The 25,972-nt window shown below is 41.6% G+C and overlaps 1 protein-coding gene across 1 annotated transcript in view; it reads left to right on the top strand.

Annotated features, from left to right (window-relative positions):
- Positions 1-1,019: 1,019 nt before the first annotated feature.
- The window catches only part of syngap1b (synaptic Ras GTPase activating protein 1b), a 94,879-nt gene continuing 69,926 nt past the window's right edge, over positions 1,020-25,972 (top strand). The window contains exons 1-2 of the mRNA XM_070835208.1: positions 1,020-1,052; positions 15,770-15,875. Coding sequence (XP_070691309.1) covers positions 1,035-1,052; positions 15,770-15,875 — 124 coding nt within the window. The 5' untranslated portion in view covers positions 1,020-1,034. The remainder of the gene's footprint in view (positions 1,053-15,769; positions 15,876-25,972) is intronic.

The following is a 25,972-nucleotide window of genomic DNA, read 5'->3' as shown; positions in this document are numbered from 1 at the left end:
TCTGTCTGTCAGCAGGATATCTCAGGAACCTCAGAGCAGCTCTCTGTTAAATTTAGTGGACAGGACAGCCTCAGGCAAAGGAACAGATGATTAGATTTTGGTGGGGAGCTGGATCTAGGACTTCTTCAATTAGACAATTATCATTTTTATCTGTGAGTGACTATAAAACTAACAGAGATAGAGATTTGATGCATAATCCAAGGGGTGTGTTTGCAGAGTCACTATTAAATGCCATCTTCTCATAAATGAAGCTCAAAAGAGTGAATAATGTGTGTGATGGGGAGCTGTACCCTCTTTTAGATCATTTTGGATGGTTACCAAATATCTTTTTGCTTTTATCAGCTCTTATATTCAAGGGACGGATACGAGAGTGACATTCTCGTCTAACTCTTGGCAAGAACACGTAGAAACACATTTCTCAAAATCTCATATTTTACTACTATGTTGCATCGATGATTGCTACTTTATGTATTAAATGCAGTAGTTTTTAAGGCCTCCTTGGTCCTGTCATTGTGCTCATCAATGACGCCTTACACTGATGTTATGAGGGCAGAAATGTGTCACAGCATCACACCCCTTCTACAGATGATCCTAACGGTCCTTCTCTTTCCTCCCTCTCTCTCCTCTTCTCCCTTACCCCCCCCCCCCCCCACCCGTCTCTCCTCCTTCTCTCCTGTCCAGATGCAAGGTGTGCCGTCCCCCCCTCCTATCATCATCACCATCATCGCACCCACGCCCTCTCCTTCCACGCTCCCTCCTACGATCGTCCTGCTCACGAACGCCCCTCCTACGAACGCCCCTCCTACGACCGCCCCTCCTTCAACCTTCCCTCCTACGACCGTCCCAGCTACGACCGCCCCTCCTTCGACCGCCCCTCCTTCGATCGTCCCTCCTACGACCGTCCCTCCTTCGACCGTCCATCCTACAACCGCCCCTCGCACGAGCGCCCCATCTACGACCGCCCCTCACACGACCATCCACCCCACGACCACTGGAACCCCAGTCTGCGTGTGAGCTCCGGAAATCAGCTCTACATGTTGGACCAAGAGGAGGTACTGTGCTCCGCACACCAGGCATGCACTGACACTGGTACTGGCTTTGCACAGATGGGACACCAGAGGGTCATCAGTATTAGATAATCATTAACCTCTGAACTGACTTCAATCATGTGAGAAATAAAAATAACTTCTTTTTCACTCTTTGCACTGATAGGGGGCGTTAGAGAGAGAACAAGACAAGTATATCTAACTTAGTATTAATCAGTGGTGAGCTGGCTAATTCTTCTGTCTGAGTTTACTCAGAAAAATAATGGTTACAACAACCTTTATTATATAATGTTTCAGAAAATATAAGATATACAAGAAACATTTCCCCTCCCATGATGCAGTGTAGGTATTAGATCCTATGTTATATGTTACATACTTGTACATAGATTATGGGAAATTATAGTACTGTCACATCAAACATTACAGGAGGGTTAAGGGCCAGTGTGCTCCAACTAAAGCACTTGGAGCTGCTTTTCATATATGAAATTTGTTAAATAAATAAAGTTCACATTTGTTTTTATAACTAGGGTTGAGTTCTGATTGCCAATCCATTTTGGATGTGGTTCCAAAATAGCAAGAAACCAACATTCATCATGTTCTGAGTCTATAAAATGATTAAAACCTGCATTAATTGTTGTTGTTTTTTAGCCACGTAAGGGCAGTGCAACAAGCTGCAAACATGGCTTTGACATATAATCACCATGGGTAGGTAGGTATCAGTGCTTGAGTCGTGGGGATGCAGACATAGGGGGTGCACTGTGACTCTGATGTACAATATATTTAAGTAATAACATGATCTGCTGGTGCACTCTAAAGCTGCATTCATTCATTGTTTTGGTCACTTAGGGTCACAGAGACACAGAGCAACATTATCATTCATTTGGAGCCGTGTCTCCGGCCTCTGATGAATCCAATACCAATGTTCGCTCTCCTTTTAGCTTTTTTTGGTTTCCACCAACTCCTGAGAAAAATATGCTGTTTTAGCTGCACAATATTCCACTAAGTTCACAAGCTCCTTACTAACTTTGACTGCCTGCTGTTTGGTGCTGGCCATGTAGGTCTATTGAAAATATCGATTAGTGCAACTTTAATGAATATTTACATCTTTTTTTTATTAGCAAAAAAACTAAATTCAAAACATTTACATTTACATTTTTCAATCTTCACTCATACATCATAAATTATTTGTAGTGTAATTCCCTGAAGTTCAACCTAAATGGAGTGGAAAAGGGTTTTAAGATGATTCTGATTTGATAAGCAGATCTGATACTAGATTCAGATTCCATAAGATAAATCTTACCTAAGTGATCAGTATGTGAGGTGTATCTCTGCTCTGCAGTGTGAACAGAACACAGGCACAGAACTATTTCACAAAATACCTCCTAGTGTCTTTTTGGGTAAAACGTAGCTTGATGGTATTCTCAGCCTTGGCCTATAATAAGATAGTTTCGCACAGTCTTTGTGCTACTTAAATGACCCTACTTTTCAACTAATATCTGTTAAAAATGAGGTCAGACAGAGAATGCATTCAGAGTTTATACCAGAACCTCAAACTCCCTCGGACTGCTGTTGCCTCAGGCTCGCTTTTGGGGGTTCAGTTTCAAGGGCAGTTGTTAGTTCTGTGGGATGTTTGTGATTGGAAACTTTTAGCAGTCTTCATTGTTAAATTGGATCATAACCGTGTAACTAGCAACCTCAAAGAAAAAACTATTGTCAAACTGTAGATATCTGTGACATTGAGTTATTTTTATATGAAAAATTTTAAATCACTATTTTCTCAACTCAACTCAAAGTTAATGCAACTCGGTTGCATTAACTTTGGTTTTGCATGCAGGTGAAGAAAGTCATGATTTTATTAGTTTAGCAATACAACAAAATAAGAGTTGGGCCTCTTGTGGCTGAAATGCATTCTGGTCTATTTAGGGTTGTATTAATGGAGAAACTGAGAAATTTGTTTAAAATATGTAGATTAATCATAAATGTCTGTCAGTGCCATGAACTTACCTTGATGTGATGCCATGTTGTATATATGCGGTGCAGATTAAGCCAGATGTTAAACTGGTCGCTCGCTTGAAGGTTGAATTTCTGCCAGATCAGTTGTCTTTTCATCTGCGTTTTGAGGGGGGGGGGGTCACAGTGCCTGATTGATTGCATGAATGATCGACAATCACGAAATCAGATTGATTTGGGGCATGTAAGAAATTTTGTAGTATCAGCGCCAAAGTTGCAAGTTCTTACCAGTGAGGAAGACAGATTAAAACTTGTAGAGTGCCTTAACAATTTACAAGATCAATACAAACTGGGCATAAGCATTTAGGAATGACAAGAAGAAAAAACATTAGGTGACACGTTGCTTCATAACCAACACGAGTAATATATTTTAAATCATTCCCACATAAGCAGTCGTAGTGCCGTAAATATTCACCAGAGCACCTAATGTGTATCAATCCCCACCTGAAAATAGTCCCCAGTAAATGTGCTATTTACTCATTTGAGTAATGTTTGCAAAACCCTATGCTGTCCAGCTGTTTTACATTACTGAGCCCCTAAAGTAAATGTATCTGTTTGTGATTACTTGTGATTTATGTCTTTAGAGGCGCGTTTTCATTTCCACTGCCACAGATTGTATTGGCACTGTCAACCAGTAAGAGAGTATAGAGAACATCTCCAGCCAGGCTAAAAATGTTGTGTCTGTGTTTTATACAATACAGCATGCAGGTGGATGTGTTCATTAGTTATTAATTACAAAGCAGGTTTAAAGTGCTTCAGGGTCAACTCTTCCCTTTATAGCTGTATATGAATATAACTTATTGGATAGAGCATTAGTGTCAGTTTAAGGCTGACATGTATGTTGCCGGAGATGTTTTAATGAAGGTAGGCTGGTTCTTTTTCAGCTTGTATTTATCTTGGGAGCCATTTAGCAGGAGATCTTTTTTTCAGCTGTTTTAACACATTCACAGCTGGGGAAGTTCACAGTGATCTTCTGCTGTTAAACCAGCAGAATGTAAGTGTTGAGAGAGCTCCCTCTCTATTATTTGCATTCTGCGTCCCCGGTTGACTTTCAGATTGCTTAAAAGGGGCATAGCAGTGTAGTGTGTTAGTGTCGATTAACTTGACTTGTTTCCTTCCCAAGTTTGTGTATCGGCATACCAAACACAGATCACACTGATCAGGGGCGTCACTGTGGCACCTGCTGCTGGTTGTGAGTAAAACGCTCTGTAGGCCAGGAGAGGGTACTGTTCTTCTACTTTTATACCTCTGCATGGCGACAAAGCTACTTCCGCACACAAAAGTACACAGTTAAAGCCGACACTGCTGATTCATAACACCACTTATACAGTAAAACCTCGGTAGATGGACCGGAGCCCTGTAAAATCCATAGGTCACCTCCCCAAACGCAGCACGTCTGTCACTAGATCATGCTGATATACTGTTCTTTTTAATGTGCACTTTGCACAAGTGCAGTGGGGTAGCTGCATGTCTGGGCATGTGGCGGTGCAGTTATTCTGGTGTTGCATTACCACGTTTTATCTTCCTTTTATTGTACTTTATTGTTATCTGCCTGCTGTTTGATGGATTTCATGTACTCCGTGTTTTATACAGTGTGCATTTGTGTATAGCATTTGATTTAAACCCTAAGGCTGAGGCCAATTCCTATGTTCAGCTACGTTGTCGAGTCAATAAAGTAATGAATCTTCATGTGGCCAGTCAAAGCACACCAGTGACTTTACTCCAGTGTGTGTACGGCTGCCAATAGTATTTCAACTTGTCATCACTCAGAGGAATCGAGCGCACAGTGATCCCGATAAGAGACCTGTACTGCTCTGGAGGGATTGAATGGAGAGTCCACTTCAATTAATCAGAGCCCTGTCCTTGTCTAATTGTGCCAATAAGGCAGCAGCTGTGAATGGATCAGATGCAGGAGTGACGCGACGATGGCCTCGTCACCTCGGCGACCGCGAGAGCCGTTAAATATTCATGCCTGTCACTCAACTCATGCAGCGCCGTTGTCTCTCTCCTCCTCTCTATTCGGTGGTCTTAAAAACACACCTTTCACCCCTCTGATTCTCTGTTTGGCACCAGCTCTCCAATCCCCTGCTCCCTCTTGTGTCTCTGCCTCCTCCATCAATCCATCACTCTTACCCTTTCTCCTGATCTCTCTCTCTCTCTCTCTCTCTCTGTCTGTTGCCTCTATCGCTCTCCTCTTTTCATCTAATCCGCCTGCTGTTCCATCCCTCCGATCCTGCCCGATCTCTCGCTCGCTTCCTGTTTCTGTCCCTCCTTGGGACCATTCCATTTTCACTGCTACCACACTTCCTCTCCCTTCCTCTTTCTCCTTTACATTTTCTGCCCTCACCCTTTCATCTCACCCACTCCCCCCCCCCCCCCCCCCCATCGCGCTCGCTCTCCCTCTCTCTGGGGTGACTGGCAGGAGTCTCTGGCTCTCCCACAGGCCACCTGTCCGTCCTCCTCACAGCTCCATTCACTTGCCGCTATGTTTTTTTTCTTTTCTTTTTTCTTTCTTTCTTTTTTTTTTTTTTTTTTGGTTTTATGAATGACGGCCATCAGAAAGACGCAGGAGAGACGTCTTCCTGGAGAGCAGAGGTGTCGCTTCGGGGAACTAGACTCCTCCGTTGTGTCTGCGATGTGTCACTATGGAAATTTGTGTTAATTGTTTGCCTGCATAGCTCTTGACTCCCGGTGCGTTGAGTTCATTGAACTGTTTCCTTGTTATGGAGTGGAGGCACTTCGTAGGGCTAAAATGGTATTACACCCTTACTGACATGTCAACACCCCTGGCTTATTCCAGCTGCCAAGGATAATAGCTAGGATAACATATGCTGACAAGATGTGTGGCACGTTTTGACATTATGTATCCAGGGCAAAATACCCTTGAAAGAAAAAAAAAAAACGGCTGTGAAATTAAAAATGGTGTGGCAAAACATGCCACCTATAATTAGTGTCCTCTTTTACTATTTTTTGTCTTGAATTGTCATTCACTTCTCACGAGTATGACTTCTTCACTATCTCTCTGTATATGATTGGTAGAAAATTCTCTCCAATGCAGTCTGAGCAAGAAAAATGGAAATGTGTTACTTAGAAAACAAGCGAGCACGCAGCCTGAAGCGGCAGAAAATGTGGCTCAGTGTTATTCTGTCTGTGTGATTATATATTAGGATTAGAAGCAAAATATTTTTGTGGTACAAGTGGGTGCAGTCCAACACCTCAGAAATTACCATAGAGTTGAATCAACACTTCTATGATGCAGTTGCAATACAAATTTGTATCAGACTTCAGAAAGGTACCCATTTCCACAGGGATCATGCACTACACCGTATGATACTGTTCTGTCTTCTATTTCTTTTTCAAATTTCAATATTCATGCTTTGTGTTTGCAAGAAAGAAGGAAATGAAGTTCTGAGTACAGCAGAGCCATTCTAGGGCAGCATGGTGGCGTGGTGGTTAGTTACTGTTGCCTCACAGCTAGAAGGTTCCAGGTTCAAATCCAGATTTGGACCTGCACTCTTTCTGTGTAGAGTTTGTGTGGGTTTTCTCTCCCACAATCCAAAGACATGCAGGTTAAGTTAATTGGCGACTCTCCCTGATGAATAAGGTATAGATAATGGGTGGATTAAACACTCTACACTAAAGATATATCCGCAACTGACAAAATGATAAAGTGATTGATGACATAAAAACGTCAAAAATTCACCTGCTTCTTGCTTCGTCTCCTTTTCTTTGTCTTATGTGATGATAAACTGAACGTATTTAACTTTGGACTCTGATGACAAAAGAATCATAGAATTATCAAATTGTTAATTGTTTAAGACTATTTTCTAACATTTTACTGAGAGAACAATTACTTCATTAGTTGAAGAAAAGGATTTCCAGATAAATCGATGATGGAATTGAGCGTAAGCAGCTGTGCACTCTAACTGGGTAAACTAACTTACACATCGACTGATGGTTGACAGTTGTCTGACTTTTGATCTCCAATTTGTTAGTTGGATTATTCTTCACTTATTTTGACCTTTTTAATAATCGATGAGATTTTGATCTGCGATCGGGCACTCCCATGTTCCTCACTGCTGAATCTCCCCACACACTGCTCTGCTTCTTTCTCTCCTGTAGGGGGAGCGAGAGGGCTGGCAGTGATGGCTGCCTGCCATCCTCTCCATCTCCTCCTCCTCCTCCTCCTCCTCCTCCTCTCATCTCACATTAATCAGAGGCGACAGAGTTTCATATACCACCGCCACGCACCAGTGCCCTGTCCCCCAAGTCATGTGTCCTGGCTGCACTTCCCAACTGTGCCAGTGTTACGCAAGAAGAACTGACGGGGGGCACAAGGCTTGTTTAGCCTGCAAGTGTTACAATGAGTTGTGGTCTACCAACATTATAAACTCACTGAGAAGTAAAAGTAGCACTGTAGCAATTTAGAATAAATAGGATTGTCTAGTACATTTTTTCCTTCGGTGGTCCTTTGCACGTTGGTGGTCCCATTTGCAGCTCTGACGCTGAATTTGAAAGCATTAGTGCATGAGCCGATCTGCAAACAAGCCACAGCACCTCGTTGGCTCTAGCCCGTAGCTACTGTTGTCACAGTGCATGAAGAGGTGGATAGTATGTTTGCTTATGACCCTGGAGAACACATTCAGGTGGCTGTCGTGTGGGAGTTGGAGGGATTAATTATGTAATAAATGTAGGTGGGCTGTGACTCTCAGAAGAGAAGAGAAAGGTTGATTGTTTGAGTAAGATGGCTGACCAGAGCCCTTGAGGCAATGTTAACAAAAGAGTCTTGGTATTTGAGTAACTACTGCTTACCTATTGAATACAAATTGTTACTCGCTCAGAAATAAAACATTTTTTTAAGGTCATCCTCTTTGTGCAAGGGTTTAAATGGCTTTTATCTCAGTGTTTTGATTAATTAGCTCTTCCCTGTGGATAGTGTACAGTTTTTTTTTCCCCCTCAGTACCTTGGAGGCACCTAGTGGAAGAGGAAAACTAGGCCTAATTTGTCTCCTGCCAACTTACCAGGAGCAACTGCCAGATCTCGATGACCTTAAAAGCAATCCTCCGTCATTTGTCAGTTTTATTAAGAAGAATTGTACTTTGGCTGAGATCTGTCTCTGTAGGACGTGGACACTTATGGGTGGTTTGAACTTTTCCCATGCACTTAGCATCTTCAAGCACATGTAATAAACCGACTAAACTAACATTTGCATTCTGATTTATTATCACATGGTCTTAGTCACAACAGCTTACAGACTGTACAGCAGTAGAAAACCTAAATACCTCTCTTTGCAATGCAGCTAGCTACATGTTTGTTTCTGTCACTTCTCCATCACTAATCACTATTCAGCATTTGTAACTGAACTGAGTACCTGCATAATTCTTACAGATAAACAAAGCACACTCAGGTCACAGCTGCAGTGCAATGTGAGTTCCCCGCTCATTTACATCACATTATACTGCTCTCATGTTACGTCAGCATTTTGCATGGTTTCACATCACTTGAGGACAACATGGTACAGTCTGTGTGAAATAAATGGCGTGGTATTTTGAGGCTTATGAAACCTTTCTCAAGTCTCCTGGATTATTACAAAAAGTTAAAGACATATAAAAGGAACATAAAGTCAGCTTCTCCTGCCCCACAGTCAACTATTGCACTTTTTTTCCCCCACAATATACTGTGAATGAAAACAGTGGGTTCTTTTCAGACATGCAAATAATAGCAAATCACAGTCATCCATTGGTTGTGTGTCAACATTTCAGCCCCACTGGCCTGTTTACTGTGTGTGTGTGTGTGTGTGTTTGTGTGTAATTCTATGAGCCGGATCGCTGTGTGTTTTATGAACACTGTAGCCAGTGCCTGAGGTCAGGATGAGGAGGAACATCTGTCCGTGAAAGAACGTTACCGTTGGTCTGAAGGACAAATCGTGCTTTTGGCTAGCTCAACGCCTATCATGATAAACGGGGCTGTGTGTGTGTGTGTGTGTGTGTGTGTGTGTGTGTGTGTGCGCGTGTGTTTCCAAGCTGAGGTGGAATTTATTTCTGTATTTGCGCAGGTGCATAGCCAAATTTTAGTTATTGCCTGCATGTGTCCTGATGCAGGTTCATGTGTTTGTTTGTGTGTGTGTGTGTGTGTGTGTGTGTGTGTACCTGTGTTTGAGCCAGCGTTAGACAGCCAGCAGTGTTTGATCATTGCCCCGTTAAGAAATAATGGATTGCAGTTTTCGCACATTACACACTCTATTTCTTGCAGTCTTTCCTAGACATGCACTTCCTCTCTTTCTCACCCACACACACCCGTACACAGTGTCCCACCATATTCCCCTGCTTCTCACAGCTGGGCCTGAGGAAGCGGTAGTGACATATGGGCGAACCAGCCTGCAGCATCGCTCAACTCAACCTGCCAAGCTGAACAAAAACACCCTCCTCCCTCTTTAGATCAATGGTACTCCCTTCCCTCTCTCTCTCCTCCTTCCCTCAGCACCATCTCCTGCGCCACCATCCCACCATCTACTCCCTTTCTCTCCATGCCAGGACTGGCTTCTGTCTCGTGTCACACAGTTGCTGGCTTCTGACTGAAATTTGACAGGACACGATCGTTTGCAGTTTTTCGATTGTTGAAATTCCAATCGGAAATGAATTGATTTCAACCCTGCCCATTACAACAGTCGTCATGGACACTGATATCCATCAGGCATACAATTTACAATTCTAAGTGGAAGAAACCGATTGCTCCACCAGTAGTCTCAACATAGTGCAAAAATGGCCCAGACGCTTCAATGAAATGTCCAACTGCAGATATTCTTATACTGATTAACTGTTTGAATTGAACTTTTTGGGTGGAACTACTCATCTACACGTCACTTCAGCTAGAGAACTGAGAGAACGCCGTTTGGCAAACAGGGGTTTAGTTTTGTTGCGTTATTTACCCAAGCTAAAACTATCATGGACACTGCTGGAGCTTCCTGCTCCTGAACCCCACCCTCCTGCACACACCCCTCTGCGTATCTTCCAGTCAGCACCTGCCAGCTTTTTCCCTCCAGTTCACCATCCACACCCACTGCCACTCCTGCCGAACTACCTGCCTGCCAATCAGCTGCCTGCCTGCCCAGTCTGCCACTCACCTGTTTCTGATCAGCTCATTTTGTCACAGTATTTCTACCAGTTAGTCTGCCTTTGTTCTTTGTTGTTAGTGTTTAGCCTGCTTCGTATCCCGCCTGATTGACTGTGGGTAAAATATCGGTATTTCTGACCTCTGCCTGGATTTATGGTTTTTGACTACATTGAATTGACTACATTTATCTGCTTTTACCTTTTAGTAAAGCCATTGTGCTGCCTTACTCCAGCCTCTGTCTGGCGCTTCTGCATTTTGGCTCTTCAGAACTGTGACAAAAATATTGTTATTTTTAAAGTCTTACCTTAAAAGTGGCAAGCAAACAGTGACATTTAAGTTTAAATTGTGGCAGACTGCAGTTACCCAACTATTTTATTTTGGTGAGTAACCCAACAGAAATATAAGAAATAACACTAACAAATGGTCACAACATCCACTGGGTGGGTTTTCTACCCATGGGTACTGAGTAATGTCAACCCATTATTGCATTGGTAATAATAGTGACCCAAACTTGACCAGTAATTTTTAGGAGTAGTAAATTATATTTGGCAAATTGCTTTACAGGTAACCATTTTCATCTGAATGACCCCATCACCCTCTCTTCAGTATCAACTGGGTAGCTCTAATACTGAGAAGGCTCTGCATGTGTCAGTGCACCCAAAACATAGTGCTTGAAATGCTCAAAGCATTTAAAAACCCCTCTCAGAACACCTTTCCAAAGTTCACCCACTTCACCACGCAGTGCTTGGAGGTAAGGAAGTATGCAGGATTTCAACATGTCTCTCAAGCTCTCTTTTTTTCATTATTCACACAACTAATCCAGTATTTTTTTCCCCCCAAGTACAAACAAGTGGGACGCCCTGTATGACCTTTAAGCGATACTGTCCAAGAGTGTGTGTCGTTATCTCAATTGTGCCAAACATTGCATCTCTTCCCTCCCTATCGCAGCAGGCTTTTTGCCCAACTTTTAGGTTTGGCCATTTGGAACAAGTAATAACTCCAGTTCATTTCAAGCACTACCTCGCTTTAAGAATTGTCAGTATGCGGTTTGCTCTGTCTTAGTGGGGTATAATGGACATTGCAGCTTCTAGCTGGCACCATACCAAGTCTTTTTTGGTTTATTTCAGTTCAGGTATGTTATGTTCGAAATGAAATTGTTACTTTACTTTTTGTGTGTGAGGTGCAAGTTCACCATCTGAAGTGGTTAAAAGTCAGTGTGCTTGCCTAATGCTGCCTTTCTGTGGATGCTGAGAGCAGTCCTGCCAGCACGCTGTGCCCACTCATGGCAACCCAAGAGCTTGTGTTATGTCGAGTCTCCAGCTGCAGACCCTGCGACAGCTGACCGATCAAATTCTGCCACACACAGAGGAAAATAGCCTCCAGGTGTTTCCCCCCCCCCTGCTGGAAGCTGAAGTGGGATGTTTATTGGTGGGCTGATGTGTCAGGGTGGGGTAGAAAGGTATTCTTGGCCTTTTCCATGACTCAAGTTGTCAGTGATGAATTGCACTGGGCAGGACAGCAGTATGGGGGAGAAGAAGTGGGCATGTTCTTGTTCAAGTAGATGTAATTAAGGAAAATTACCATATTTAGCTTCTTGTACTTGGGTAGTGTTGACATCTTGATGGCCTGTCAAGAATTCATCTTTTTAAGACTCATGGCTTGGTGTAATTTTAGCTACTTGTGTATAGTTCATGTTATGAAAGACAAGTTTGTGCCTAATTATTTGGACTCCATTACGTTAAGAGAAAGAGTTGATGGTGTTGATCTGTACGGAAATGACCCAAACCTGTGCTTCAGCCACGTATTTTGCACACACTACTCGTACTGTAGATAAAAGTGCACGCAGCCCATTTGTCTCCTCAGGATTCCATGGCAACAGCTGAAAAATCTGGACAGAGAGAAGCATCACTTTAACCCTGCTGAAAATGACTACTATTCCTTCAATAACCGCAAAACCATTCAGCGAGATTACCGGGGGGCTGGCTTTGCTACCCCTCCTTCCTTTCCCATGGAGCCAGAGCTGGCACAGTGCTCAGGCAGTCATTATGAAACCGCTTAGCTTATTACGTATATTTAGAAATATAGCAACATGGTCGCAATAAAGCTACGGTATGCAATCGTGGCTTTATTTGTGTTCCCGATCAATGAAGAGTTGCTAGAATGTCAGGTTAATTCAGGTTTACTGTTACTTGTTGGCACTAAAGTATATTCAATTAGTTGAACAGAGTGCTCGGCCACTCTCTGCTGCCGTTTCCTACATTAATCTGGCAGAGAGAATTAAAAGAGGGTCAGAGAAAAGCTTTGAGCACCGACAAGACTGGGATTTAAATTGAAGCAGGATGCACTAAGAAGGCTTGAATTTAGATTGAGGCAGGGTGTCGTCTTTGTTTTTTTTTTTCCTCTGGTCTAATGATATATATATATGATAGGTATATATTCATTAGGGGTCAGTCAGTAGTGATATGAATACTGTAATGTACATTTGCCATATAGTTTAAACCACAGCAGCTATCATATAATTTTTGTGGGTGTATTAAGTCATCGCCATGTTGCAAATCAATGACCTGGACATATGAGGATATTGGATTTTTATAGTAGCTAAATTAGCTTAAACCAAATTAGCTAAAACTGATATTCCTGTTATTTTATCAACAGTTAACAGTTTGTCTATAGATTGTCCACAACATACACTATATCGCAATATACAGTATGCTGTATCAAGTTCTATTTGTACAGCATTATCCCACACAGAGGCAAAGTTTATAGAGTGATGGAGGAATATAAGTTACAACAAAGATACAGTGAGATGCACTTAACACCTAAACACACACAAATGACAAGAAAAACATTATCACAATTTAAAGTATGTTTACCAGGATAGGATAGGACTGAAGGCACTTATCTATGAAATATGGTTAATACGAATCCATCATTTTTGGATTCACTTAATTTGACTTTCCAAAAAATAGCACAGGACAGGAGATGCAGACAATATATAGACCAGGGAAGGGAGAACAGGTAGAAACAATCAGGGTGGGGCAGACAATCGCAGGTGCTATCATTAGAATATGTGTCCTATCATGAAGTAAAGTATTGGCCCAAAGGAGATTTTGACTTGGCGGTGGCTCTAGTTCCAGGATCTAAAGTCACATAGATTCCTCTTCTGGATGAACTGTTAAAGGAAAATTTTTATGGCAACTCATCAAATAGTAGATGTTTCATTCAGGATCAAAGTAGAAGACCAACACACTCAGTGACGGACCAGAAGCGAGACAGAGAACTTGACAAATGACAAAAACTCTCATTTCGCAATTGCTCCAACAAAAGGGAAACTCAGTAAATTAACATGCACGCTCAGTGCATTCTCACACTGGACTCATAAAGAATGGATGCTGCTTAATATATTTTTCATCAAGGAGTTTGTACTATAATTTCATCACACCAAGCAATATGTTGGTCCCAAGAAGGCACTGTATTACAATGTAGTTTTGTGCACTTGGGGCGCACAAGCAAGCAAAGTAGATAGTAATCATACAGGCAGTTGATTTATGATGCTTGTCCCTGATTAAGTTGGATGTAGAGACTCATATAAACAGCATCCTGATGTTGTGATGTGAAGCATCTTGTGCCTGGCTGGTCTAACCAGATTATTACAGTATATGTGCTTTTATTTGTGTGTGTTCATGTGTCTGATGTGATGCAGCGGTAGCGTGGTAGTGGAGAATATTAGTGACTTGAAGTGGAGCAGTGTCTGCATCAAATTTTTATGTGCCCTCGCTTCGATGGACACATATCTGCACATACAAAATAGTACAGTATAGAGACAACACACACAAAGAAAGAACACACACACACACACACACACACGCTCTGGCATTTTTTCATCTTAACAGAGCTCCTTTAGAGTGAGTGGCACTCAGCTGTCTTGTGGGACATATGGCTCAGTATGACCTGCCAGTGTCCTTCACTGTTGTTGGCTTCGCCCCAAAGCCCCCCAGGCGGCACTATCCTGCACTGCTCTGCAGTTAGTCCCACCTTCTGACACTGGCTCTCTGTGTTCACACCAGCTCTTTTATGTCCCAATGTTGCATTTCTGTGAGACGCTAGTCTCAGTAGGACTCGCTCAAAAGCACAGCGGTGCTGTATCAGAACACAAACAAGGCTGCTGGCTTCTTCCACACACTCCTTGACTTTGTCAGTGATGATACTCAAGAGGACAGTGGCTGCAGTTCATTTTTACAATGGATTCTGCCTATGTCCAAGTTTAAAACAATCACTTCATATCCAATATTTGGCATTTGTTTAATTAATTTTTTGGCCACTTGAGTGCAGAAGAGGCCACTTTATTAGGGACACCTGCAACGTCTAATGCAATCAGCAGCTCAGCCAGAAATGATCCATTTACAAAGATATTAATGTCAGTTTTTATTGGCGCCACCAGAGGTGCTAATTTAACTGTAGGCTTATTATTGAGCTTGTACTTTGCAGTGGTGTTCAACTGGACTGCATTATACTGAGGTGTGTTTCTAATGTTTTGCACACCCCATTTACAAGCATTGTTAAAACACACATTTCAACATAATGCTGTGCAGTATAGCACCACCATGAACTACCGTCTCAGTAGTAAATAAATAGTTGAATTAACACCTTGACTGAAGCTTTGCACACGTAGGATAATATTAACTACGTATGCAACTTTCTTCACTATCTTGTCTGCTCCTGCCCAAGAGGCCAGGTTTCATTTATCAATGCATTACAGTGTTTTATTTTGAAACTCATCATGAATTTCTGCAGTCACTTTTTATTTCTTTGTGTTTTTTCTTGATGTTTTGTGGCCCAGTGCCAACAAAGTACAAGCTTTGGTGCTCAGTCAAGATTTGTAGGTGTCTATTTTACAGTGCACGCTGTATTTTATAGTGTAACTGTGATGTTTCAGAAGGACCGGTGCTTCTGATTAGTGTGGTACATTTTTCCCATTTATTTTCCCCTCAAGTCTCACTTTTATGAATTCAGGGACTGTGGGGCCAAATGTGATGGAGCTGTGAAATGGGGGTTTGTTTTTTCTCTATACATTTTTTTTTTCTTTTCATTTTGTTTTCACTTTTCGGTGAAGACATAATGTATGATACAATGAACTGTTGTGGAGGATATAAATCTTATTTTGAATACTTTGAATTCCAGCTTTGTGTCTTATCAAATGAGCCATTTTTGCTTTTACTTCTGTCGAATGATGTGCCAAGACTTTAAAGAACATGATGTAACTGGTAGCCTGAGGGTTTCATCTGACCCCACATTCACTGTGGTTGCTGTTGATATGTTTTAATCAAAGATTTATCAGTACTTTCAGGATTTGGGGAACCTTTGTGGCACCTCCTTTACATCTCCTTTGCATTTGTATTGTCTGTTTGTGATCAGCTTTTTTAACTTCTGTCTGTTTTTGGCCATAAAATGTTAAAATGACTTTAACCACAACTCTTTTCATTGTGTTTATTGAGCACTATCTGAACACATGCAATAAAGATGAGGACAAATGCAACTTTAATTTGCAGTATTTCAGGAGTGTGTGTTTGTATACTGACCTCATGCTCTCTATGTGCAGGTACACCCTTTGCTGATGCGCGAGAGGCGCTCAGAGTCTCACAGGAACAAGCTACTGCGGCGGACAGTCAGCGTTCCTGTTGAGGGACGGCACCATCCAGAGATGGGTGAGCAGACAAGCATCTTTAATTCCAAACTATTCTAGTAGAGTTCTTAAAGAAGGTCCACCCAACAAAATGGTATCACATCCAATTGAATACCTCTGGATGCTCTTGTGAAGTCTGACGTATCTGCCTGACGTTATGGAACAACTTTCAGTTGACTCCCTGGATGCAGCTCAGCTTTATACAACCTCTATTCCTTCTTGTCCATTTGGATTTTTTTAAAAAAAACATTATCACCTCTTTTACTTACATTAGCTTGCTTATAATAGTAGGATAGTTGCATAGCAACAACAGTGATGTAAAGCTCTTAGCATCCTGTGAGCAGCTACTGTCTCTGTTACTAGCGACGCTCACAGCAGCACTCTGCATGTAAGCGGAGATAAAAGCATTCCATCTGATCAGAGCGTGAGGCTGCTGTTTTCTTTCTACCAGATTTTGACCAGCTATTCTTTTGTCAGGTCAGCTGATTTATCAGTTATCTTGCTTTGAAATGAAATTCATTTAATGATACTCTGATAATCAAGTTCTCTATGTCCTAAATCTATTATTTTCATCTGGTCATCTTTTCTGTCTCTTTCTCTTTGTTTATGCATTCATAGTTACTCTTCTTTCTCTTCCTTCTGTCTGCTTTTATATTGCTGTATTGTTCGCTCAGACTCTCTTTGGACTCTGTGAAACTGACCCTCTGATAGCTGCCTGCCTCTGTTTGTTTTGCCTGACTCACTCTCTCTGGGCCCTCTACAAATGTCCAGCTCAGTTTCTCCCTCTTCCTTCACCATCCGCATCTCTGCCCCTCTCAGCTATTTTAAGGGCCTCCCTGGCGACGTCCACCGTCCATGATTCTGACGTTGCTGCCACCTCAAAAGTTGTGCTGATTCAACTGGATAAACATTTCCATAGTTTTCATATGAGGGGCTCTCTGACCTCGAAGTGGTCTGGCTCTGACTCATCAGTTGACATGGTCTCTCCACGTTTTGACATATGCTGACATTGCAGTGCCAGTTCATATTGCCTGCGTTTAAACGTATTGTAAACACATTCGCATATGTCGGTTTGCCACACTACAGACCATAATGCACTGACACCATTATGAACAATCTGTGGCGACTACACCCAAAGAGCCAGAAGAGATTAATGGGCCCCAGGCAATTAGTAATTATCAGATCAAAACAAAAGCAAGTGGAGGTTGTCATACGGCCACAGTTAGAGATGAAGTCTGCAGGGAGCCACATGACCTATTTTGTAAAATCCCTGACATATAACACTGAGCTGGTGAAGGTTCAGTGATGATACTAATTCAGTGTGTATAAGTGTTGAGTGTGCATTAAGATTGTTTAATGAAGCACTGTATGATAAATCATGTGTTTATTCTGAACTGGAAAGGTGCAAGTTTTGGGCTTGGTAGCGTCTGTGCTGCACCAGTGCTGCTTAGCGGCCAACAGACCGCACTGTGGTTGTACTGGGCAGTTTCTCCTTTTGAATATTAGTGTCTGCGTAAAGGAGGAGCGTTCCTGGAAAAGCTCATTCGTTCTCAGTAAGTAAATAAAGTAATCGATAAAGCCCATGATCTTTATGGCTGAGCTTGCACTCAGTTGAGAATGCACCTTAAATTCAAAGGAATTGTTCGACATTTTGGGAAAGATATTAATTTGCTTTCTGTCCAAGAACTAGATGAGGAGAATGACACCACTCTCACGTCTGTGTGCTAAATATAAAGTTACCTCCAGCAGCTGGTTAGCTTAATTTAGCACAAAGACTGGAAACAGGGGGAAACTGCTAGCCTGGCTCTTTTCACAGGAATCCAAATCTGCATGCTGTATGTTGAAATGTTAGTTGCCGCATTTTAGAAACTCTTTTAAGATGACCATGTGCTCCAGATCTCATCTTTCCAGATCTGCACCTTCCTGGAAGTGACTGCACTCATCCTAAGCTACGCTCACCAGCTACTGGTGGTATTTCCCAAAATGTCAAACTATTATTCTGATTTATAGATCTATCAAGGCCTTGTCCCTGTGTGGAGTTTGGGTGGCATTATCGTTCACTATCCATATCAATAGCAGCAGAAGGCAACCTTCATCTTTCTGTCTTCATTAAGGTAATTCAATTCAGTATGCTTAAAGGCAGTTCAGACACTTTAAACTATGCTCATATTGAGTACATCTATGACCATTCATTTCAAAACTAAGAATAATTGTGTCTTTCACAATATTCAAAGACATGACCTCGCCGTCACAGACAGATTCAGATCCTGACCGCTCAGAATCCCTCCATCTTCTGAGCGGAGATTAAACTGTAGATTCTGAAGCTGCTGCAGCTGCCAAACACCCATTCATGTGTTGTACGACAACACTAATATGTCAACCTTGATTCATTATTCAGAGGGGTAAAAGCCAGCACTTTTCACAAGATATTGATGAATGTAGACATTTGACAACAATCCCTGCTGGGTGCCTAATGCAGTGTCACACTCGGATGGAAGATATTGGGCTCCACAGTCGATCTGCGATTAGTCAAACGCATAATGCCTCAATAGGGCTTTTCACTCCTCTGTCACTGTCTCAACACATCAAGTGATGCAGATGCATTCGTTTTCCTTTTTTATTCACTTCTGTGTTACTTTAATGTTCCAGAAAACGTTTCAAAGTTGAGAGGGTAATTAACGTATAATGAAGGCATTAATTTTGCTGGATAATTACAGTGCAGCATAAGCATTTTATGCAAATATGTGGCTTAATTAGCATTTCATGATTGTGACAGGGGAAAATGACTTTTCTAAACTAGGCAAAAAAATCCCTCCATGTGTTTTTTTGTGATTGGTTGCAAACTACTAACAATTTGTACCATTGCAAAAAGATGCATTAATAATTATTGTACTTTCTGATATGGTTTCAGTTGATATACACGATAAATTTCAGAGCATGGAGTTAGAGCACAACTAATACTTATTTAGGGCTGATATTTACATGTATTTTTGCATGAAAACTGAAAGTGAACAAAGCTTTTGGCTAATTTGGCTATTTAAAAGTTGTGGCAAAAATATATTCAGCAGAATGAATTTCAACACTGCATTTTATCATTGAAGTTGACAGAAATACTCTCTGCGTTAAGTGGTAAGATGGCCAACAGTGTTGTTATGTCAGGATCAGAACAGGTGGATGTAAATTGAGGACAGTTTGCAGCTAATTTCCACAGAATTATCATATGAGCTGTGATCCATACTTTGCTGTACTGTACTGTATGTTGAACAGTGAAATGCATAGTGGGCAAACGAAAAGCAAACACTCCCCCTCTCCCTCTCATTAACCTCTCCAGAATGCGATGCGATAATCCCCATTAATGAATTTGGCCTTTAATGTTTTGTGTTCAAATTGTAAATTGACTTTATCTAAGTCTGCTCTGTTATTGAGAGAAACCTTATTATCTGAGTGACTTAGCCGCAGGGAGAAAAAAAAAAAAATTCAAAAATCGTAGCAATGCAAAGCTGATTGGTTGTTAACTTCGGCTGAATAGTTTTTCAGCAACAGCAGTTTAAACATACGGTGACTTCTCCTCAGTTTGTCCTTGTAGATCTCACATACTCCTTTAGCCATCTCAGCTTAGCAGACAATTGTGATAAAGCAGGCTCAGCTGAGCAATTGTTCCTGTGCCCTTTACAATGTGTGACCTTCATGCGGTGTTGTAACAGTGTATTTCAGTGCGGATGCGGCGTTATATTCATACTGCATATTTTTTTCAGGGTCTTCTCATAGAATTTTCTCAAGACTTAAAACATAAATAATACAGCATCAGCATACACCCCCCCCCCCATTCTGCTCTTTCTTTTCTGTCTCACCACATGCCCTTTACCCTGTTCCCTCCTGACACCATCCCACTCCACTCAGCCGCTCACCAAGGCCCACAGGCTATGTGTTCCCTCCCAAAAAGAGGGAGATAAAACAATGACAAATATAAATTAAAGACAGAAAAGACCAATTACATAAGAAAGGGAAGGTGTCAGACTCTCCACTGTATCATGAGTCATTCCAATCTGTCATCTGAGGAAGAGAAAGAAACACAAAAGGATATAGATGATTTCTGTGCATTATTTGGGCTTCTGTGATATGAAGCAAACTTTGCTCTTTATCTTTTAAGTAAGCATCTGCATCTCGGCCACCGTTTTGAGATGATTCCACGCAGGAAGAATGAGATAATTAACAAGTAAATCACGTTGTGCTTAAAACCAGATTTTTTTGGCTTATACCCAGTTTTAATTTCCTGTTTCTCAGAATATATGTAGATTTAGATATATCGAATCAGCTTCAATCTTTGTTTTTGCGCAATGTGTGAAATGTCAACATTGTGAAAACTGAGTTATTACAACATGCACAAAAGGGTTATTTTCAGTCGCACAGTAGCACACACGACAGCCAGCTTCATCAGCTGTCTGGAGTCACGACTGTTTCGTAAACTAAGACATCCACAGTTAGAAGTGACACTACTGTATATGCACACTTTATGGGCTGAACATTTTTGAATTGGCACATCAATTATGCTTTGCAAGTGTGGCCAGTCTTACTATTCCTGCTGAACCGTCTTGTATTAACATCAAAAAAATAGAAACATGAAAAAAACCCAGAAACATTTCAACCATGTTGCCGAGTGGCGGCCTGAACATACTGAGGCATGGAAGGATGGTCAGCCGCTTCTGCCGGGTTTGACAATTTTGCGCAGGTGGATCTATGAATGTTTTGTTGTTTCCTCAGTGATAAACTTTTGACTGGAATCCATTGACAAAGGAAACCACAAACTCACAAGCCCACACAGGATGAATGTTTGATACTGTCTGGTACTGGTGGACTGATCACTTTAAAGGGATGGATGCGTTTGAGAGAGCATACAAATGTGTATATGTGTGTGCACGGATTATTCCACTCATTTTCATATGTGTTGCTTTTTTCTGTGGTTGTGCTTCCAGGCAAAAAATTAGCCTAAAAACTCTGAAAGACAACCTCTGTCCCTGCAGAATGAAACCACTGAAATATCAAAGCAGGCATGAAACTCGAAATGCCACTGATCCTGTATCCCACCTGTCAGTGCACCAACTCTTGGCTGCTAACCTGACAGAATCACAGTGCTGTATTTTGATTTTGTTTTCATATGATTACATGAGTGAGACTCACATGCAACTTTGATTTTGGGTGCTTTGCTGCAGCCGACCTTTAAATCTGTGACCTTAATGTGCGGCGAAATTAAACCCAACCATTAACCTGCACAATGCCTTTCTTGTTCCATCAGCACCAGAAAGACCTGTCAGCCTGACGTGAACCTGCAGCGGTGGGTTTTAAGGGTCTTAGTGGGGGCTGGCAAGTTGTCAGACCGTACGTGTGGTTTTTGCATGGATATGAAATCTGAAAAACCTGATCGATTTATGAAGTAGGGTCAGGAAAAGTTGCAAAGAGAAATTTTGATGCTTGAATCGGTCTTTTTGGTGATGAACTGTATGAAAAGCTGGGTTCACAAATGAATGCACAGTCTATTGCATTGTAATACAGAGCAGATTAATTAGCTGTTTGAGTGCTTAAAGCTCAGTGATAAGAGTTCATTTCGAGAGTTATGACAACAGAGGCATTCTGCGTCAATGTGAGCTGGAGTAGTAGTCTTACCGTGCAGGGTGACAGGTTATAAACCTCGTGAGTCTGTCTCGGGGAAAAGTGAAAATCTGCCCCTAAGAAGCCCGGGCTTGTGTTTAGAGAAATTTGCTGAATCATCTGGCTGTCTTGCCTTTGGAACAGCGAATGAATACAAATGGTCTGCTACCGTGTTGTGTTCGGCTTTTGATGGACATGGACACAGAGGCCTCCAGAAAACGAGTGCAGCACTTTATGAAGCGGCACGTCTGCTGGATTGAATCAATAGACTGGCTGAGTAAAGCTGCACTTCGTTAAATATGTATTGAATATTTTATGCATATTTTAGCTCGTGCAAACACTGGCTGATTATCATACTGGAAATCACATGGAGATCGTTTTTTGGAAGTTCTTGAAATTTACCCCCAAATTGGAAGCGTTTAACCAGACATAAACCAAATCGTGGGCTTGGTGTAACTTTACTTTAACGAAAACGAGTCATCAGCCAACTCATTATTCATTAGCGTATTCATCTCCTTGTGTGTAACATGATGATGATTTTGATTATGGCTTAAATTAACTAGTGTGTGATGATATCCTGTTACCCTAAAAGTTAACCACTGGGACTTTAGTGTAATTGTAAGTGCTCCGTAGCTGTTTTACATTACACACTAGACATATGGGAAAAGTATTGCTTTTGCGGATGGTAATGATGTCAGTTGGTCAGCCCACTGCTTCGGCTCAGAATGAAATATTTCAACAACGATGATGCCATGAAATTTTGCTCGTGGTCCACAGAGGATGAATTCTGGTAAATTTGAGTCTAACATTTGTAGTTTTGACTAAAATGTCTTGACGACTATCGGATGGATTGCCATTTCACAACTTAAGTTCTACATCAGGATGAATTGTAAAAGCTTTGGTGATCCTCCGTCTTTTCCTCTGGCGCCATCATCGCGTCAAAATGTCCATTTCTCCAAAACTCTCCGTCTAACTGTCTATGTATCCATCTAAATGTAACCAGAAGTGACTTTAAAAGAGTTGTAGTCTATTCACATGGACATTAAGCCCTGGATAACCTTTTCCAGGTCTGCAGAGGATCAGAAAAACGGCTTATTACTTAGCTGCTGAAAACATTTTTAACAACATTATTCAGCTCAACATCAAAGCCTGCAACTCAGAATGGAATACAGTTAAACAAGATTGCGAGCGCAGAGCTTTATATTTGAACATTCGAGGCTTTTTCTGAGTTGAGATGAGTGTGTTGGGTGGACCAAAGACACCAGTCCTCCTCTGGTGTTTGGGTGGGTGGATACAGTCAGTCTGATGGACCATTACCAAGTTTAACTGATGTTATTAGGAAACAGCTAAAGAAGAAGACGGATTTTTTAGACTAAACCTTTGCACCACCTGGCTAACAATCAGAACTCCTTCACTTCCTGCTTGAATGTGTTTGCCCACAGGTGGCAATTCTGAGATGCTATGGCAGGGCATTCTTAACCACACCATGCGTTAAGACTTTTATGCAAATGGTGTGATTATATAACATGAAATGTCTTTCTGAGTGATATACCCCGTGGGCTGGTGTGATATAACAGACAGCTATATTATCATACCTTAACAACATGCATAAAGTGAAAAATGGCAAGAAAAGCAAGCAAAGCCGGCCTCAGTTTGAGTGGCAGCTGGCCACCAGCTCAGTGCACATGCGGGTCGTCAGCTCTGCAACACTGCAGTTCTTAGTCAGTTTCAGGTGTGGTAGTCAGCTCACACACACACACACACCGCTCTGCAGTCCATGGGGACTGCTTCTATCTGTCATGCAACTATGAGAGGATTTAAAGCCCCTGTGAAAGGTTCACTCACCAAATGCTACTTTTCTTCAAGGTGTTTGAAGCAGATGATTTCAGACCAGTCAACTTGTCTTCCCTAAGCGTTTGATATGTTCATGCTGCCTATACCATGAATGCAAAATATCCACACTTCTTATACAGTATCATATATATAGTATCAGCGTTCATTAGTTTTATCTGTTTCAAGGAATATGCCTTAATGGCTATGGCGCTGAGAGATGGTGACAGTTTTAACTGCAAGACTTCACTGTATAAAGATATGAAATACTGATGATCTACACCAGAGATTCCCAGCCAGCGGTATTTGCAATCCAGGGGTTACTATTGCAGATATGAAGGATATGAGGAAAGCCTGTGTGTATTTCAGCTAATTTGTAAAAATAGAAATGATTTTTATTAAATCTATTAAGGAGGAAAAGGAGGCTGATCTTAAATATATTGTCACAGTAACCAATAAAATACCAGCTACAATTGCCTGCACAGGAGACGCCCTCCACCAACCTGAGCCAACCCCTTAACAAACTCGTTCTGTCGGGGTATGTCGGACAAAACATGCAGAGAATGACAGATCTACATTGTGGTACACTGATGTATATCTGAAAATGACCCTCCTGCAAAACTCAGCTACCCACACATCATCTTTTCTGAACAGACCAACAAAGCCATTTTCTACTGCACCACATATTTGTGTCGGTGCAAAGACATTCCCCTCAGTGACGCAGCACTCGCTTATAAGTTTGCACTGTCACAGGTTATCTGTGTGTTTTTTCCCCCTCTGCTGTTATGTGCCCCTATAGTACTTCAGCACTCGTACCATTTGCCATTAGATTTTCTGACAGCAGCAATACACACAAATACATCAACAGGAAGTCAGGTACAGCGGAAAGAAAGCGTGTTGATAAATATAAATTCATATTCCAGACAATAAATATTCAGACATTACTCAATTCAGCATTGCAGCAAGGCACACGCATTGAGCATAGTGTGTGCAGGCTTCGAATGGATTTTAAATTGCCTACGATGATAATACTTTAAGGATCTTGAGCTTCTGTTCAAAATGCCACCAATAAAGCTTATGGAGAGGAGAACTTGAGTTTCAATATGCAGATACATCTCAGCGCCTTTAGAGGTTGATTTAACAGAAGGAAATCCGTTTTTTATCATCTTATCTGGGTTTCTGTTGAGACACATAATTGTTTGCCAAAGTTGGAACTATTTTCTGTCATTTTTGTTTTGTCTGCGTTCATTTGGGGAAAAGTTGAAGTGGAATTTGAATCGAAATCTTTTGGTAGTCGAGGGACTGTTCGCTTACAGTCAACACCGTCAAAGCCGTCAAGAGCCAATAAGGCAGTTTGATTGTTCAACAGTTAATTAATAATGACTAAGGAAGGAAACTGTGAATGTCTGTGTTCATCTGTTTGGTAGATATTGAGATCTTGCAATGGATGATGAAAAATGAGTATTAGTATGTAAGATTTGAAACTTGGGCTTTAAAGGGTAACTTGTGTTGACATCGCTAAAAGGAAATCAGGCGGGGCAAGAAACATGAGGCAGGTTAGACGACAAACCCATTCAAGAAAAAAAAAAAAAAGAAGGGAATAGTTTTTGCACAGATTTAAAAGGCCAACTTTGACCTACAGTACCTGACTGCCAGCACTTCACTTCTAGTTTTGCTCTTAAAGTGTTTTTTTTTAAAAACTGCTAAACAGCTAAACAGCTTGTTTACAGCCCGTCTGATTGTCCACCACTCGTGCTTCTTGCCGTGTTGCATGTCATTGCAATGTTGCTGTGCCCCCAAATCTCAGCAGATAAATTGGTAACTTATAGAAATGATGGCCAAAACTACAGAAATAATATCCAACCATAATTTGCCTGAGAAATCCGATGTCTGTGTCATATGTGTGTATTTTTTTTCATCCTCGCTATTTGGTTGATTGATACTTTCCAGTTGAGATCAAAAATGTCTTGGTTTCTTCATGTGACTTGCAGTCGTAAGACGGTCATGCCTGCACATACGCCACATCAAACCACATCAGCTCGTTTCCCCCTGAGGTGGTATTATGGAGCTCTTGCACATCGGCATATATTCATGCCCCAGGGAAATAAACTGCTTCATACAGCTGTTCAATACGTTTAAACTCCCCCAGGACTCAAACTAGTCAGCATCAAACACTCACTAGTATCACCTCCAGACAAGATGGCTGGTATTTTCTCTCTGCAGTGTTCTTCTTTTTCACTTTTAGCTGAGTGCATGTGCTCGGAGACGTCCTGCCTCGCACTGCGTTACACACATTCACACCTGGCAGATGTCCAGAACAACCAGTGTTTTACTATTGGCCACTTCACAGCTCTTCAGGCGGAGTTTTGGGGTGAGGTGTTGCGTTCAGGCTCACCTCAGCAGTAGCTGCAGGAGGGTGTGCTTCTCATTCACTGTCCAACATTTTAAGTTTTCTATCTTTTCCACACATTCAAACCCTTAAAGTGTCTGTTAGTGTATTATGAGTGAGGGATCTAAGTGCGTTGCATAAAAAGTATACGATGCAGGTTTGAAATGTGTGTATGCAATATCGTAGAGCGCAGTAATTCAGCACAGTAACATTTTGCATGGCGACTGCTGTTCACATTTTTACTACCCATCAAA

Source organism: Pempheris klunzingeri, chromosome 8 (assembly GCF_042242105.1).
Source record: "Pempheris klunzingeri isolate RE-2024b chromosome 8, fPemKlu1.hap1, whole genome shotgun sequence".
In the NCBI taxonomy this organism is placed as follows: domain Eukaryota; kingdom Metazoa; phylum Chordata; class Actinopteri; order Acropomatiformes; family Pempheridae; genus Pempheris; species Pempheris klunzingeri.
This window is presented reverse-complemented; position numbering and strand designations above follow the sequence as displayed.